The sequence below is a fragment of the Anthonomus grandis genome, chromosome 2 (genome assembly GCF_022605725.1).
Source record: "Anthonomus grandis grandis chromosome 2, icAntGran1.3, whole genome shotgun sequence".
NCBI lineage: Eukaryota > Metazoa > Arthropoda > Insecta > Coleoptera > Curculionidae > Anthonomus > Anthonomus grandis.
The window spans coordinates 23,254,797-23,272,467 of NC_065547.1; the positions used below are offsets into that span (position 1 = coordinate 23,254,797).

General features: G+C 36.6%; 1 protein-coding gene across 2 annotated transcripts in view; it reads right to left on the reverse strand.

The window, feature by feature from the left end:
• LOC126750129 (endoplasmic reticulum metallopeptidase 1-like) overlaps positions 1-17,671 on the reverse strand; it is a 44,642-nt gene that overhangs the window by 11,204 nt on the left and 15,767 nt on the right. Inside the window, exons 2-4 of one of the 2 annotated variants that reach the window (XM_050459638.1) lie at positions 8,295-8,772; positions 7,845-8,234; positions 5,037-5,345 (exon numbers count right to left, since the gene is read on the reverse strand). In XM_050459638.1, coding sequence (XP_050315595.1) covers positions 5,037-5,345; positions 7,845-8,234; positions 8,295-8,772 — 1,177 coding nt within the window. Of the gene's footprint in view, positions 1-5,036; positions 5,346-7,844; positions 8,773-17,671 lie in introns of both variants that reach the window. The other variant, XM_050459637.1, reaches the window with a different exon arrangement.

Genomic DNA, 17,671 nt, shown 5'->3' on the forward strand with positions numbered 1-17,671 from the left:
AATCACACATAAACAAAGAAGAAGACAAGATGAAATAATCGTTAAAAATGAGACGCTGTGCCCTGAAATCGACAAATTAGTATGTTATGCACATACATAGGGTCATGCTAAATCGTATACTAATTTCTCAAAAATTTAGGTAACAACCATTTTTAAATGAAATATGTACAATTTTAATGAAAGGCTAGGGAGGCATTTTTGATCTCATAAAAAAATATAAAATGCTTAGATTTAGATATTATTGCGTAAAGAAAAATTGTTATTGAGAATTCCGTCTATTTCGGACAATTTTTCAAAAAAGAAAAGTAAATATTATGTCTGGCAGCTTAGCAGAATATCGGGGATTCTAGGCATATACCGATGAGGCGTATACCCAACGGGATTTATACTTATGGGCTTTTTCACGTCATGAAAGGAAATAACCAACGTATGTTTTACATGTCGAATCTCGGATACGTAGTATTCCGCAGACATTTTTACGGCGTTAAAGGCATCACGTCAGTTAATAATTATGATCTAAGGTGTATACGCGGCTTTAATATGTCACATGACGGCGTTCAATGTATTGTCAAACTCTCAAGGAAATAACATTTTGGCAGCCACTGATTTTTCAATTTGATTCATATTACGTGGTGACCTTTGAACCCGCACGATAAGAGCGAAGGCGACTATATGATCCTTCATAAGATTTAGTCTCAATGAATATCCATCACCTTTGGGATTAAATGGAGATAGTTATCCTAGTTTCTTTTATTGCTTAACGATAGAAAAGTTGTTTTCAACATAATGTGACGATATTTGCAACGACGCCAATACCACATGGGCCTCGTCATTCCAGAAAGACACAATGACATCTCTGGAGACGCATGCAAGGTTAGCGAAGCTTCCGGACAGTATAAAAGCTACGTCCCACATGCGGTGAACTGTTAAGTAGTTAACAATTCAGTGAAGTGCAGTACGAAATATTGGCGCGAATTTAAAATCGGACATTAATATGATGAAATAAATATTACTGGTGGTCGTAAGTGTGTAAATAAATCAGTTGACTATTTTCGTGCATCGATTATTTTAATTTACACCTAACGAATGGTAAAAACTCTATAAGAAATCATGCGCCAGTGTTTTCATCACTACAAACCAATTTAAACTTAAACCATCTCAAATGAGGAAGAAATTGGAGAATTATACCTATTATAGTATTTACCGAAAAAAAGGTAAAAACGAACATACAACATGTATTGTTTACCAACAATTAAGGTTCCTTTCTAAAGACCCTCATAGGTAATTCACCACTATCCAATATGGAATAAGATTCCTACCCAAAGTTCTGCAGACTTTTTCCGAGATCGTTTAAAAAGTGTCAGGATAGGAAGTTCAAAATTTGGTCAGTACATTTAATACATTTAATAATTAAGTCTTAAGTGGTATCCCTCAGGGTTTTTATATTTGGCCCACTGCTGTATTTACTCTCATTAGTGATCTAATTGTAAAACTCAGTCGAACGAATCTTTTATTGTTGACACAATCTGTTATTGCAACCGTTTTAACTGCACATATAGATCTTCAAAATTAAATAGATACCATCAAAATCTGGAACTTGAAATTGACAACTTGGAAAATGTTTCTGAACGATCTTACATGCGCAATTTCGAATTTAGGGAATATCAATCCACTTCCTACCACCAGTATAAATAAACACAGAAGTCCGACCATTTCTTAGGAATTTACTGTACCAGTATTGCCAAAACTGTGAAATAATAAGTCTTACAAGAAATAAGTTCGTCTACAGCTTTACCCTCTGGAACAGTCCTTTTAGCTATCATTAGCTTTTGATATCGAAAAAAATTGATTATTGTTGCCATTTTTATAAATGCAAGAGTTTTACATTGCTTCTTACTTCCAACACTATATTGGAATATCCAGATTTTATCGCATAACCTCTCAAGAAAATCTGATTAACAGATCAGATTTTACAGACGAACGAACTTTTGATCAGATGTCAAATATTTTGTTACCAACCTCGCACAGACTCTTTTATGTTCAATTTTACCATTGCAATTTTCGAAAGTCCACCACTACATCACGAAAGTTCTCCACTTCAGACTTCACGAAAGTCCACCACTACATCAGTGCAATGCATGAGTAAAAATTTTTATAAATCCAACATTTGGCAGTTTTTTTAACAGAGACTTTATTTTTTATTTGTCTGTTAGTCTCGGAAATGAGCTATTTCTTGCAATCTTATATAGCGCCAGTTATATCATCTTGCTAGATCTTTGCGATGTTGGATTCAGTAATTGGGCTGCCAAGTAACTTTTTCCAAAAACAAATCAAAATTTCATCAAGATTTTTTGAAAGGGTTTTTTGGCAAAAACTCTTATAATTGTCGCATTTCAGTTTGCTAATTTCGCGATAAACAACATGTGCGTGAGCGAGTGCATTACTTGATTCTAGTTTTCTTATGAAATGTACAATTGGTTTCAAGAACTTTAAATACAATTATTAGCGTTTTTTTAAAACCTCCATAATTTAATTATAATTGAATTTACACATTAATTTATAAACGCACTATATATAAACTATTTTACCATACCTATTATACAGGGTGGCCATTTGAAAACGAAACAGGGCCTATTTTGGGTCCCTCAGAACATTTGCGAAAAAATCCTCGGACCCGTCAATTTTTGATTCAAGAGGGAAACATTTTTTTACTAGTTTCGCCCCCCTGAGGGCAAAGCTCTAGCGGGGGTGACAAGGGCCCCTAAATATTAAAAGGAAAAGGGGGTCGAGTGATACCTAATTTTGAAGGTATTTTTATGTGGATTATAACCCTAAAGTTTTAAATCGTTACTATTTGCCTAGTCGATACAGGGGCTAATAAAAGTTACAAAAAATGTTAAGAAGTATAATTTTAAATAAAGGGCTTAAAGATAAAATCAATCAAGTAAATGTTCAAAATGTTGGCCTTCGACTTCCATACAATAATACAGGTTTTATTCAAACCTTTCCCGTACATTTTGCAAAATTTCCGGGGTGATTTGACAACATTCATCAATTAATCTTTGTCGCAAATGGTCTAGCGATGTTGGCTGACTAGCATAAATTTTAGTTTTTAAATGGCCCCATAAAAAAAAATCTAGTCCGGGGAACGAGGAGGCCATTCAATAGCTCCTCTTCTTCCAATCCATTGTCCTGGAAACGTTTGGTCCAAATATTGACGAACCCTTGCAGCATAGTGGGATGGCGCCCCATCTTGCTGAAATACTAGACGATTTTCCAAGTACTCATTGTTATTTTCTAGTCTCTCCACTAATTCTGGATGAATTGTATTTTCTAATCACTCCAGGTACATCTCTCCTGTTAAATTGCCAGGTAAATAAAAGGGGCCTACGATATGTTTACCAAAAATGCCAGCCCAAACATTTAATTTTTCAGGATGTTGTGTATGCACCTCACGAAATATTCTGGGATTTGAATCAGCCCAATAGCGACAGTTGTGACGATTCACAGTACCGTTTAGGAAAAAGGAGCATTCGTCAGAAAAACATACATTAAATAGAAAGTGTGGATCATTGGCGGCTTGTTCAGATATAGTTTCACAAAATTGTACTCGCCTATCAAAATCGTCTTCGTTTAGTTCTTGTACGAGATGCATTTTGTACAAATGAAACTTGTTTTTTTTTTAATATCTTCTGAATGCTGCTTCTCTTAATACCAGACACGGTTGATAACTTCCTGGTGCTCAGTGTAGGATCTTGCACAATATGGCCTAAAATAGCTACTTCTGAAGCTTCATTCACCATTGGATTATCCATTTCGCGCTTTTTATTTTGCTACAGACCCAGTTTCCCTAAATTTTTGAACCAATTCCAAAATGTACTTGCGATGGACCTGTCGATTAGGGTGTTGTAGTGTGTTAAAGAGCTGGGCAGTTCTATTAGCATTTTCATTGTTCGCAAAGAAAAGAGAAATTGTTTTAACTCTTTCAGCAAGTAAATAAACCATTATCACACTCAATGTTGTAACTAACTAACTTTAAAGAGCTATTTGTTTCACACACTATAATCTGACAGCAGTAATTGACAACCACTATTAAACTTCAAAATGTTGCTATAATAACAGTCTCAACAATAACCAAGAGTTCCCTTGCAGAATTGGCATAGATACCTACGGATATTAAAAAAAAAACAACAGAAAGTACGGTTCACAATGTAGGAGAACAAAATTTTTTGTATTTATTTAACTGCTAAATTTACAAGCATTTTTTTTCATAAAAAATGTTGACATGTTTTTGTAACTTTTATTAGCCCCTGTATCGACTAGGCAAGTAGTAACGATTTAAAACTTTAGGGTTATAATCCACATAAAAATACCTTCAAAATAAGGCATCACTCGACCCCCTTTTCCTTTTAATATTTAGGGGCCCTTGTCACCCCCGCTAGGGCTTTGCCCTCAGGGGGGCAAAAGTAGCAAAAAAATGTTTCCCTCTTGAATCAAAAATTGACGGGTCCGGGGATTTTTTCGCAAATGTTCTGAGGGACCCAAAATAGGCTCTGTTTCGTTTTCAAATGGCCACCCTGTATACTATTTTTGCATGATATAATAATTTAGGTATCAGAATCCATCTTCACATAAAATAATGCCATCTGAGATGTAAAATTTATTTATTCAACAAAATGAAAACACCTGAAATAACTATTTCGTTATTTGGCTCTAATAAGAGTAATTTTATTAATTAAGCCTTAAAACATTTTTTCTTCTTAAAATCTATAAAATAGTGTATGATATTTGAGAAAAAAGTAAATGTTTTAGATCAAATGGCTCTGTAAGTAAGGATTCGAAATATTCATAATATGATTTCTTATTAACATTAGTTATAGAAAAAGTTAAAGACACTGTATTAAAGTGTTTTAAAATATGTTTAAATCATCTCTAAACTGTTTCATCATTGAACCAATACATCCAAAAGTTGAATACTTGTTCTAAGATTTTTTTGTTACTTACAAAAAATTAAAGCTGCCATTTCATAAACTTACCATCATACCTCCCTGCATCCTTGGTATTCCCGTAAATGGTATAAAGGGAAATTATCACAGACAAAATGTTAATAACATCGGCCACCGCCATAGGCCATCTTATAACAAAGGCTCCCAAAAAATCAAAGAAGACCAAATTTCCTGCCCTGTACTGATCGGAATTTGACAGTTGATGGCCTTGAGCCATGCCCTTTGCCAATGCTAATATGTTGTCACCTGTTCTTTGTAGGGAACCTAACGGAACTTGTTGAATGGAGTCGAATTTTGTGTGGTACACGTAACCGTTGGCGGACCAGGCGAAATCCAAACCTATAACATGTAAAATTATAAAAAGTGATTTAATCGAATTTTAAAAAATAAATCAAGTGTGATTTTTCTTATATTTAAAATAAAGCTTGCAGAAAACTCTTGACGGTGTGCCAGCAGGATGAAGTATTATATTCGGAGATTTTAATGTGAGGATTAGCAATGAAATTATTGTGGTGGCCAAAAACTGATTTAATGAAGAAACAATTAACGACAGCAGTGAACAGCTTATACAGATATGCGCCCTTAATGAAATAATGAATTATTATTACACATTCTTTCAACATAAATTGAAATTTGAAAATACTTGAGTACAAAAGTCCACAATAGATTATATAATAACAAAGTGAAACAAATAAAATGCTTGACAAATACTTGACGTAAGTACGAGTTCAGCAAATCTCGTAACGGCAAAAATAAGAGTCACAACTTATCAAATAAAGAAAATGAACCGACTAGCAAACTCAATATAAAGGCACTATCCAATTACTTTATAAAACATATATGCCAACAAAGGCTAGAACAGATTACCGACAGCAGGATAACTGATGACGACAACAGTGAAATAGCATGGAATAAATGACGAACAAATCTGTTAAATGCAGCAGAGGAAGGACTTGGAAAAAAAAACTAAACCGTGGTTTAAACAAGATGCAAAGAACTTAAGCAGATAAAAAACAAAAACCGTACCTACAATACCGGTAGAACATAATTACGTACGAGCGGTATACGATTTGTATGGAGTGCAGAAAAAAGTTCAGATATCAAAGATCACTATCAAGGACTGGAAAATTTGAACAATTTTACAGCAATAAAGAAGAAGACGCGGAGACCACGGAAATACCTACAAATAAAGGAACATCATTAACTTGGCAAATACCGATAGAGAAAAGCATGTTAAAAATAACAGGAATGAACCATAATGGAACACACACCTTATGATAGGAAATGAAGCAAGGAAATTAGAGAAATCTGCAAAGGTCCTGGATGTTGTAGCAAAATGAAGAGCTTGGAAAGAATTGCTAAAAAACCTGGCAAAAATCGCCAAAAAAACCTAACAGCTCTAGACTCTCCGGAAGACCACTAAAACGGTATTATACGAAAACGGGATATCAGCGTCCGAAGACTAAGCAGCGGAAGAAGAACAGCACTGAGTCCTAACGCACGAACAAGAAAGAAGAGATAATAAACTTACAAACCTGCTAGATTGACACTATAGTAAATTTCGTCAGTTGTAAGCTATAATTGACTATAAAGAAAGTCAAGTCGAACAACAACACGTATTCAGCATAACACTACACATCACTTACTCTGAGTATGTGTTGTTGTTCTATTTTCCTGATAGACTGATGCTAACCTGAAAGAAAAAGTTGATGCGGTTTGAAAATATTGATATAAAATAAGGATACAGCACCAAGAAGTGGGATTGAAATAAGGGTCGACCTAGAGCCCGAATAAAATCGAATACTGTTTAAGGAAATTTTTTGCTAAAAACCTACGATACCACTAACAATACGTTTTTTTCTAGAAACACCCATGATTTTTATGTTTTCTTGCTCTTAAAATTAACTTTTTAACACTTTAATCAGGTATTGGATTTTGAAGGGGGGTACATTTAAAGGGGGTATATTTATATATGTAGGTCAAATTAACAAGTAGATTTGTAGGTATTTGTGTGTACAGATGCGTATTCTATTTCTTACCGTGAAATAAAGAATAGAAATTTAGATTTTTATTAGATGCAGAGGCAAACAAGAACTAGATGCAAGAAACAACAAAATTGTACACAATACCTAATAAAAAAAAAGGTTATTAAAAAATGTTTACCTTGATCGCCCAATATTAATTCTATTAGTTTCTTTTTATAGGGACATTTCATTATAGTATAATATTATAATATACGAGATTCCTGTTCAAAGCGTATTGTGGTTTCATTCCAAAATCACAGTTTAACAAATACATTTTATTATTCTGGACGTACTTACAACATTATTTGCATAAGTAAGTGCTTTAAAAAAGAGCGTTTCTATGGACCTATTCAGAAGAAATGTCCAGGTAAAAAAGTTTGTTCAATGTACGATTGTCGAAAAATAAACTTTATAATTTTTGGAACAGCATCCCAAAAAGTAAAAAGCCAAACCAGAAAAATCTAAAGAGAAGAAACATCAATATCTAATTTACTAGCTGTGTTCTAATCCTAAGGAAACCTATTAAAGGTCGAAACTTAATAATTCTAGTATAGCATCAGAAAGAGCTAAAAATCCCCGTTGCACAAACAGCAAAAAACCCAACTTGCAATAATCTCAAAGTTTGGATTTTGGAAGATTCTGTTTGTTTCTACAAGCATTTAGTAGCAAAAATTAGAAATAAGAAGAGTTATGTTAATGTGTTATAAAATTAAAGTAAATCTCAAAAACTAGAGTAAAAATATGTTTTGTCGAGCTTCTTATTCCGCAGAATTTACTTTATAAAGGAACTTTAAATTACTAGAAACCAACTTACCAGATACATTTCCAAAATCTCTAAATATCCTATAATCAGTATCTCCTGGCACCACGCCACTCTGAAAAATTTCCTGTGCCAATGAGGAGGCATACGGATAAGGCACTTCTTCAGAATAAGTCTCCAGTATCCAAGGATGATTCGGTCCAGCTTGGAAAAGTACTTCTCTACCACCAGCTCCGCAGGCCTCCAAATTTATGAATGCTCGAACTTCTTTTGCCCATTTATGCTGCGTAATAAAGCCATGAGAGGCCGGCATGAAATTCTCCTCTCCTCCATTAAACAAAAAGATTATATTGTGGCGTAAAATGGTTTTTGCTTGCACTAACGCTCTTAATATTTCCAACATTACTGCACAGCCTGCACCGTCATCGCTAGCACCAGGGCTGTCTAGGACAGAGTCAAAATGGCAGTTAATTAACAAACTGTGAGAAGAAGCGATTTTAGAACCTAGTTTTACCACAATGTTCTGCACATCTTGGTATACATTGGTCATTCCATCTAGAAACTCCAAATTAAAAGCACCTGAGGCCTTTTGGACATCCAACTCTACTACATGATTAGGATGTGATTTGCTGATGATATTTTTTATTTCTTCAGTTATCACCTGCACTGCTAGTACTTCATTCTCATAGCTACCGGCTACCCTCGGACCTATTCTGGTTAAATTCTTTAAAATGTTGTAGGCCCTCTCGGCTATAAAGCTGTCAGGGTTTTGTTCTTCGTCGGCTATCGTCAAACCTTTAGGTAGTTGCTTTTCTATTATTATTACCAAAGAGAATGTAAGGAGGATCAGTCCTAGTATGGCCATAAAATGGCTCGCAGGAAGGGGTTTTTCAAATTTTGAGGTAGCTTCGACGTCATTGTAGCTTCGGTGGTGAGCATCATGTTTTTCAGAGGTAGCAAATCTTTTTCGAATGGTGGACATCTGAAATGAAAAAACAAGTTTTTATAAAGCCATTTATCGAATGTTTAAAATTATATTGGTTTCTTAAGAATTTTCGCACCAGTATTCTAGTACGAAACATAAGACCGACGAACCAAAATTAAATACGGTATAAGATACGGCTAAAACCTTGTAGCGATAAGTATTCAAATATTCTTAATAATAGAAACAAATTGTGTATAACTATATAAGTTCGGAGAGCATCTTCACGTCACAAGTAAAAATCCCAACACTCCTAATATCCCCACTAATAACTGCTTACATGTAAAGTTATTGACAATTATCCTTGCTGGTTCAATCCAGACTGAGTCGGATCTTCTTAAATAATTTTCCATTTGGTTACTTAAATAGAATAACATAATATAAAAACAGCTATTATACCTATATCATCTACATAAAGTCCATGGACTTCTGAAGATTTTTCTCGTAGAATACAATTTGCGAACTGGCTATTAGATCAGCAGCGAACTAATCCAAACTTCAATACCATTATTCTTTTTACCAAAATTTCACACTTAAACTGTAATAGAGCGCAAGTTACAATTAGTATCGGAGTTTCAAAGTTTATTTTGTTTTGTCTAATGTGTATTAATAAAAATACGATCAATTCCAAGCTTCTGTGTAAACTTATAGAAAAAATAGAGACATTGAAACGTCCTTTATTTTTAGATATCATCATCATGCCGATGCCTGGCCAATTCTCAGAATTATGGCCTCTTTTGTGCGGGGCAGGTCATGTAAACAACCATTATTAGACTGAGACCTCTTATAAAGCTACTAAGCATTAGAGCCCCGATTGTGGGGTTATTTTAGGTTTTAATGTTAAATAAAACACAATTTTGTTTAAACTATTTATTGTTCATGTTCAAAATGCAATGTATTATTTCTAATACAGGCACGAGCCCTTTTTGTTACTTGGGTGGTGGTTACTCTTATGGTCATATCTTCTTTCATCCTGTCAAATGCTTCATTTATTTTGCGAATCAACTTTTCTCTTATTCTTATTTCGGTGGTGTACACAAGCTCCTTTGCCCGGCCCCATATGAAAAAATCCAACGGAGTTAGGTCAGGCGATCGAGGAGGCCAAGGAAAGGTTCCGCCTCTACCGATCCAACCATCCGGAAAACAGTCGTCTAAGTAATTCCTGACAGCCAAGGACCAATGCGCTGGACAACCATCTTGCTGAAGATTATTGGTCTTTCTCGTTCCAATAATCCTGCTTCGTCTAGAAGAACGGGGATATCATTTTGTAGAAAATCTAAATAGTTGGAACCATTTAAATTCTCTGGTAGAAAATGTGGCTTAATAATAGTCGTGCCTATTACTCCGGCCCACACATTGACCGAAAATCTGTTCTGAAATGATTTTTATTTTTTCAGTGCGGATTGCATCTTGGTAATAACCTCCCTGGAAAAATTGGACTCGTTTGTCCACAAGATACTTCTTAAGAATAACGGGTCCTCGATGTCCACATTCAATAAAAAGCGGCAGAACTGAATTCGTCTTGCAGGGTCTTCTTCTTGTAAGCCCTGCACCCCGGACCATGAAAGGGATACTATCCATCTTTCTTCATGGTCGTCCACACCTTCCATCTAGAAAGGCCAAGTTCTTCAGCTACTTTTCTGACGCTTGCAGTAGGGTCTGCGGTAAAAGCTTCCAGTATTTGCTCCTCAATCTCTACATTATTATGGCCAGGGTTGACTCCACGTGCCGGATTATTCCCAACTTCAGTAAGACGGCAAAAGGTGTTTTGAAACACCCTGAAGTTTGGTAACCTCCGATCTGGATAACGTTCCTGGTACAAGCGTCGTGCCAAAGCTCCGTTACCGTTAGCGCGTCCATATGTGAAGACAATGTCAGCGTACTCTTGGTTGGCAAATTCCATTTTACAATACTGTTTAATAAAATGGGCAGAAACTCGATTTAAAAAACAGTGGATGCAGTCAGTACAAAGTTGATAATCTTACAAGATTAGAAGCGAGAGTGAAACTAAACAACAAGAGGCTAAAATCACACGTTTTTATTTATTAAGCGAGTACCTAACTTGTAACCCCCACCCCAAAGTACCTACTAGGTACCCCTTACCCTACATTATACTACTAGGTACATCTACTATATAGGTACATCTACTATTAGGTACCTCTGCTTAATTTTGTTTTTATTACTTTTTATTTACCTGAATATTTACCTGAACTGTCCCATAATAGAAAACCAATCCAGTAAGTTTTGTTTACATGATCTGCCGCACAAAAGAGGCCATAATTCTGAGAATTGGCCAGGCATCGGCATGAGTGATATCTTAAAATAAAGGGCAGAAGCTAGGTATATTTTTAGAGAGGTTTGAACGACAAAAGCATTTTTATAACAATTATTTAAACCCAAAACTAAGCATTTTTATTTTAACTCCATATTTATTTTTTACGTTTCAATATCTCTATTTTTTCTAATAAGTTTACACAGAAGCTTGAAATTGATCGTATTTTTTTAATACACATTAGACAAAACAAAATAAACTTTGAAACTCCGATACTAATTGTAACTTGCGCTCTATTACCGTTTAAGTGTGAAATTTTGGTATTTCCTGAGAAAAATGCAAAAATTGCCATAAAAAAATTATAAACAAATTTCGACCTACACATATTTAACTTAAAATGTTTGAAATTAAGTCAGCTATCACCCCCTTAAAGAATTGCATCTAGCTTCCGGACACCCTGAATATCTCCTCCATACTTTAGGCCTTCTGCTGATGTTGTATCGCATCCAGGTGTTTTACTGTTGGAGTTTGTTGCTCTTCTACGTCTATCGTCTGGTATGTTATAGTCATTGCAGTTATGTTGTTATCTGCATTAAGTAGATTGTTGAATATATTGATTGTAAATATATTTGTCAAAACATCCCCTTGCCCCTAAGCACATGTTGAACTCAAAGAAAGTTGTTGTTTACTGATTCTAGTCTTTCAATGTTCTAAGATGATATCGCAAACCATACTGTTACCTTCGGACTGTATAACTGTTGTTCGTGAGCTCTTGCGGAATTTCTGAACTCCAGTTTTATTTGTTGGTGTAACCGGATAAATCAAAGTGCATCTCGACAGACATCCACAAATTGTGAATATTAATCTCAATCTCAAGGAAAGTTTTAGCAAAACGTAAACTATTTGGAATTTTGTATGCGTGAAAATTGAGATATTTGTACAATATTCGAAGTAAAGAAGTCTTACATATTGTAACGAAATTCGGGAACACACCTTTATTGTCAACGTCAAAAACACTAACCTAACTCGCCTTGACTGTCGTTTAATTGTTTCCAAGGTAAAAACTGACTAAACAATTAAAACTGAATGATTTGTCACGAAGCGCGTCCTTTTTAAAACCCGATGGAACAGTTTCGAAATATTTAGAATTATCTTCATTGTTTTTGCCCAAAGAGACCAATAATTTTAGGAGAATACTGACAGTCAAAGCAAGCAAGTATACAAATTCTAGAAAATTAGAACTAAAGGGATTTGCAATAATATAACCTAAATAACCTAAATTGGGGCCAAAATGGGGCTCTCAAACAAGATGAACTACTTAAAAACTAAACACTATAGATGAAAATAATAGACCAAACGTAAGTAGAACCCTAAAGAAACCCTACGAATCAACTTTAACTACAGAATACTAATAAAATTGTACAAAAACTAGCAGAATAATTAACGTATTTACATTTTCATAATACTGCTCCCCTCTCAAGTTTGATCGTCCCGATCAAACATGGGACCACCTGAGTCATGATAGGGCGCTAGCCGGACGATGTTTACAATTTTCATCTTCGCTGTCGGATGTCGTTGGATACGGTACACCACGTCGTTGATTCTGGTGACCACATTGAATGGACCTTCCCAATCCTTCTGGAGCTTTGGTGACTTGCCCTTCGTCCTCCGTGGATTGTATAACCAGACTTTATCCCCAGGATTAAAACCGGTAGAATTTGCCTTTATGTCATAACGTGATTTCATTCTGTTACTTTCTAGATGAAGTTTATCCCGTGCTTGTTCGTGAACAATTTGTAAACGCTCTTGTAAATGGTCGACGTACTCCTCAAGGGTTTCAGACTTATGGGGTCTTCCAGTAATAATGTCCAAAGGTAAACGAAGTTCATCACCGTAGACAACTTTTGCCGGGCTTTTTCCAGTTGACTTGTGGATAGAAGAACGATATGCCAATAGGAATGGTTGTATACAGGTATCCCAGTCGGTTTGCTTAGAGTTTACTACCATCTTTAAATAGGTTTCAAATGTGCGGTTAAATCTTTCAACCATTCCATCAGACTGAGGGTGTAGTGGGGTTGTACGGGTCTTATTGATTCCCAGCAACTGGCATACTTGTTGGAATATTTGTGACTCAAAGTTCCTTCCTTGGTCTGAATGTATTTCTCTGGGTACACCAAATCGACAAATCCAGTTCTGGAACAGCACTTCAGCTACTGTCGTTGCTTCTTGGTTTGGAATCGGATACACCTCGGGCCACTTACTAAAGTAATCCATAGCAACAAGAGCATATCGGTTTCCGGAGCTACTAGTAGGAAAGGGTCCTGCTACGTCTATGGCAATTCGTTCAAAGGGTGCACCAACAAGATACTGCATCATCTTTCCTCTTGTCCGGGTTTTTGGGCCCTTGCTTGACGAACACTGCTCACACTGTCGGCACCAGCGTTCAACATCTTGATGACTGTTCAGCCAGTAAAACCGTTCTCTCACTTTTGCCAAGGTCTTACTAACTCCAAAATGTCCTCCGCCGACACCGCCATGAACAGCTTCAAGGACTTCCGGAATACGTTTTCGAGGAAGGACTGTCAGATATGTCTTTTCTTTTCCATCTACGCTCTCCCAGACTCTTTTTAATAATCCATCTTTTATAACCAATGAATTCCATTGAGACCAATAAGCTTTAAGTTCTGGAGATTTGTCAGAAATGTCTTTCCATTCTGGTTTTGAAATTTCTCGAGATTTCAGTTCGTAAATAAGACCAAATACTGGGTCATCACACTGATCTTGGATTAAACTAGCTACATCCCACTCTTTAGAACTGTGAAGGCCAATACGATTACAAGTAAATATCTCTGGATGCTGTTTTGATTCCTTTTTAAAACAATGTTGACATGTTTCAATACAGGGTCTTCTCGATAAAGCATCGGCATTTTGGTGATATGCGCCTTTCCTATGTTCTATTGTAAAGTCATACTCTTGTAATCGTTGAAGCCACCTTGCTATTTGTCCTTCGGGATTTTTAAACTGAAACAGCCATTTCAACGAAGCATGGTCGGTTCTAAGGATAAATCGTTGACCATACAAATATTTATGGAAATGTTCAATAGCTTTTACTGCTGACAATAGCTCTCGTCTGGTGACACAATAGTTTCTTTCTGGTTTTGATAACGTTTTACTGAAATAAGCTATCACGTGCTCGCCATCTTCATATTTTTGTGATAGAACGGCCCCAATTCCAACATTACTCGCATCGGTATCCAAAATAAAAGGTTGTCCAGGAATCGGATATGTTAAAATTGGAGATGTGCATAGTGCTCTTTTTAACCGTTGAAATGCTTCTTCACAGTCTGTTGACCAACTAAATACCATTTTGTCCTCCGTGAGCTTATGTAGAGGCTTTGCAAGATTAGCGAAATTTCTTACAAATCTTCTGTAATAGGTACAAAGGCCCAGAAAGCTTCTTAACTGGTGTTTATCAGTGGGTCGTGGCCAATTTTCGATTGCCTCTACTTTATCTGGATCAGTCTTGACACCTTTTTCTGATATTACATGGCCAAGGTATCGAACTTCTTTTTGAAATAAGCAACATTTTTTAGGACTTAGCTTCAGGTTGGCCTCTCGCAGTTTAACAAATACCTCTTGAATATTCTTTAAATGATCTTCAAATGTTTTTCCCAGTATGATGACGTCATCCAGATAAACTAAACATGATTCCCAAGTCATTCCACGTAAAACTGTTTCCATAAGTCTCTCAAACGTAGCTGGAGCATTGCAGAGTCCAAAGGGCATTACTGTAAACTGCCAAAGTCCCGTTCCAGTCGAGAATGCGGTCTTTTCTTTATCTTCTGGATGCATCTTTACCTGCCAGTATCCACTCTTTAGATCGAGTGTTGAGAACCATTGTGAACCTGATAACGTGTCCAGGGTGTCGTCAATTCTTGGTAGGGGATAACTGTCTTTCTTGGTAATGTCATTCAGTCGCCGATAGTCTACACAAAATCTAGTGGATCCATCCTTTTTCTTTACTAGCACAACTGGAGATGTCCAAGGACTCTGAGAAGGTTCTATCACTCCTTGTGTCCTCATTTCTTGAAGCATTGAGGAAACTTCTCCTTGTTTAGCTATCGGAATTCTTCGAGGTGCTTGTTTAATCGGAGCATTGTCTCCAGTGTTAATTCGATGCTGCACCAAATCAGTTCTTCCCAGGTCATTATCGTGCAAGGAAAACACATCTTGATTTTCTTCAAGAAGACGTCGCAATTTACTACACTGGTCTATGGTTAAATTGGCAGATGATTCTTCAAATAGGTTTTGTAAACATACAGGAAAAGGTCTGTTTGAATAACGACTTCTATCAGCATTTTTCATGACTGCCACTACTTCAGAGCATACGCCAATGTTCTCTCCTTGTTTCAGGTGTTGATCATATCCTTTTAAATTTACCATTCGAACCAAAACAGTAGATTTCTTCTGCGTAGATAAAGTCTTGGCTGGAAAAATTCCTTTACCATATAGTTTGCAGTTTTCCATGGGCTCAATCAAAACAGTTTCTCCCTCTTTTCCTCCAGTTGTAGCATTAATCACCACCTCTGAATTTGCTGGTATGGTAATATCCTTGAATAACTTAACGACTCTGGTATTTACTTTATCTTCATATAGGTGGTGCATAAAAATCTCTTCATTTCTCGTCGTCAATATCCGGTTATATACATCCATTTTAAACTGCTGAGCATTCATAACATCTAATCCTAATATGACATCATCCATGATTTCTGCCACTAATACTGGCTGTTGAAATGTTGTTAAGCCAATGGTGACTGTAGCTTCATGCAATCCAAGAATCGGGATCCTTTTTCCATTTGCAGACTCCAGAATTAAATTGGGTGGTGCTGAAAGCCTACAGTGTGCTACGATGTTCGGCTTCACGATAGTATGACTTGATCCTGTATCCACTACCATCTCACATTCACGGCCGCATATTTTTCCCGGTACTACCAAGCTCTCTCCAGGATGTGGCAGCCGGTTTAGTCTTATACGTGGGGCTTGGTAGCACCCAGCCAGCTTGCGCCCCATAAAGCTGACTAGTTGAAGTTTTCCTGGTTCCTTGGATCTCTTAAAGGCTTCGGGCATTGACGTTTAAGGTGCCCCTCCTCATTACAATTCCAGCATTGCAATGGTCTTTTAGGTTTCCTCGCTAATAATGATTCAATCTTCTTTAGGCGATCTTCGAGATCACTTTCCGGAGTTCTGATTTGTCTTATTCGTGTCTGCCTTCTAGTTGCTTGAAAAGCTGCCTCATACTCTAGTCCATGGGCCAAAGCTTCTGAAATACTTTTATGATGAGCCATCCTTAGGGCGTGGTTAGTATCTGGATCTCGAACTCCGTCAATAAAATAATTTATAGAAATTTGTTCTCGGAACTCTGTTGGGGCTGAAGGGTAAGCCAGATTTACTAATCGAGCAACATCGGCCTCAAACTGTTGAAGTCCTTCCTCGGGTTGTTGTCTTCTAGATTTCAATTGAGCCTGGTACACTTGTTGTAGATGGGCTTCACCGTATCTCATCTCTAAGGTACGCACCAGTACGTCGAAATTGAGCTGATCCTCAGATGGCACCATTCTTAATATTTCTGTAGCTTCTCCTCTAAGGCTTAGCTTAAGATTGATTGCCTTTTCTTCGTTATCCCAGCGATTTCCCCTAGCAGCGGCCTCAAATTGATTTAAATAGGTACTCCATGCTTCTTTGCCGTCGAATTTTGGTGGCTTTACTTTCATCATTGTTTGCATTCTAGGATCGGGATAAAGAGGGGTCTGTTTTACTTTCATCTCTAGTTCTTGGATCTTTTTTTGTACTTGTCCCAATTCTTCTTCTACTGTTGCTTCAAAGTTAGTCATTAATTGTTTCTGATTCTTCTCCAGATCTCCTTTAAGTTGTAAAACTCGTTCCTCTTGTTTTCTGTCTCGTTCTTCCTGCTCCTTTTTAAGATTATCTTTTAAATTCAGTAAGTCATCTTTCATGGTTCGAATCAGGTCTTCATTTTCTTTCTTCAGGTCAGATTTAATTGTCTTAAGTAAATCTTCCTGTTTCTTATCTCGCTCTTCCTGTTCTTCCCTCTGTTTACGGTCTCGTTCTTCTTGTTTACGGTCTCGTTCTTCTTGTTCTTCCTTTTGTTTACGGTCTCTTTCTTCTTGTTTGCGGTCTCGTTCTTCTTGTTCTTCCTTCTGTTTACGGTCTCGTTCTTCTTGCTTGCGGTCTCGTTCTTCTTGTTCTTCCTTCTGTTTACGATCTCTTTCTTCTTGTTTGCGGTCTCGTTCTTCTTGTTCTTTCCTCTGCTTACGCTCTCGTTCTTCTTGTTCTACTTTTTGCTCGTCAAACTTCCTCAATAGCAGCTCCATCAATTTCTCGGTCTCCATCTTGGCCTGAGTTCTTGTTAAAGGCATCCACTAAAATGAGCTTCCAAATATCCCACTTCTGACACCAATTGTAACGAAATTCGGGAACACACCTTTATTGTCAACGTCAAAAACACTAACCTAACTCGCCTTGACTGTCGTTTAATTGTTTCCAAGGTAAAAACTGACTAAACAATTAAAACTGAATGATTTGTCACGAAGCGCGTCCTTTTTAAAA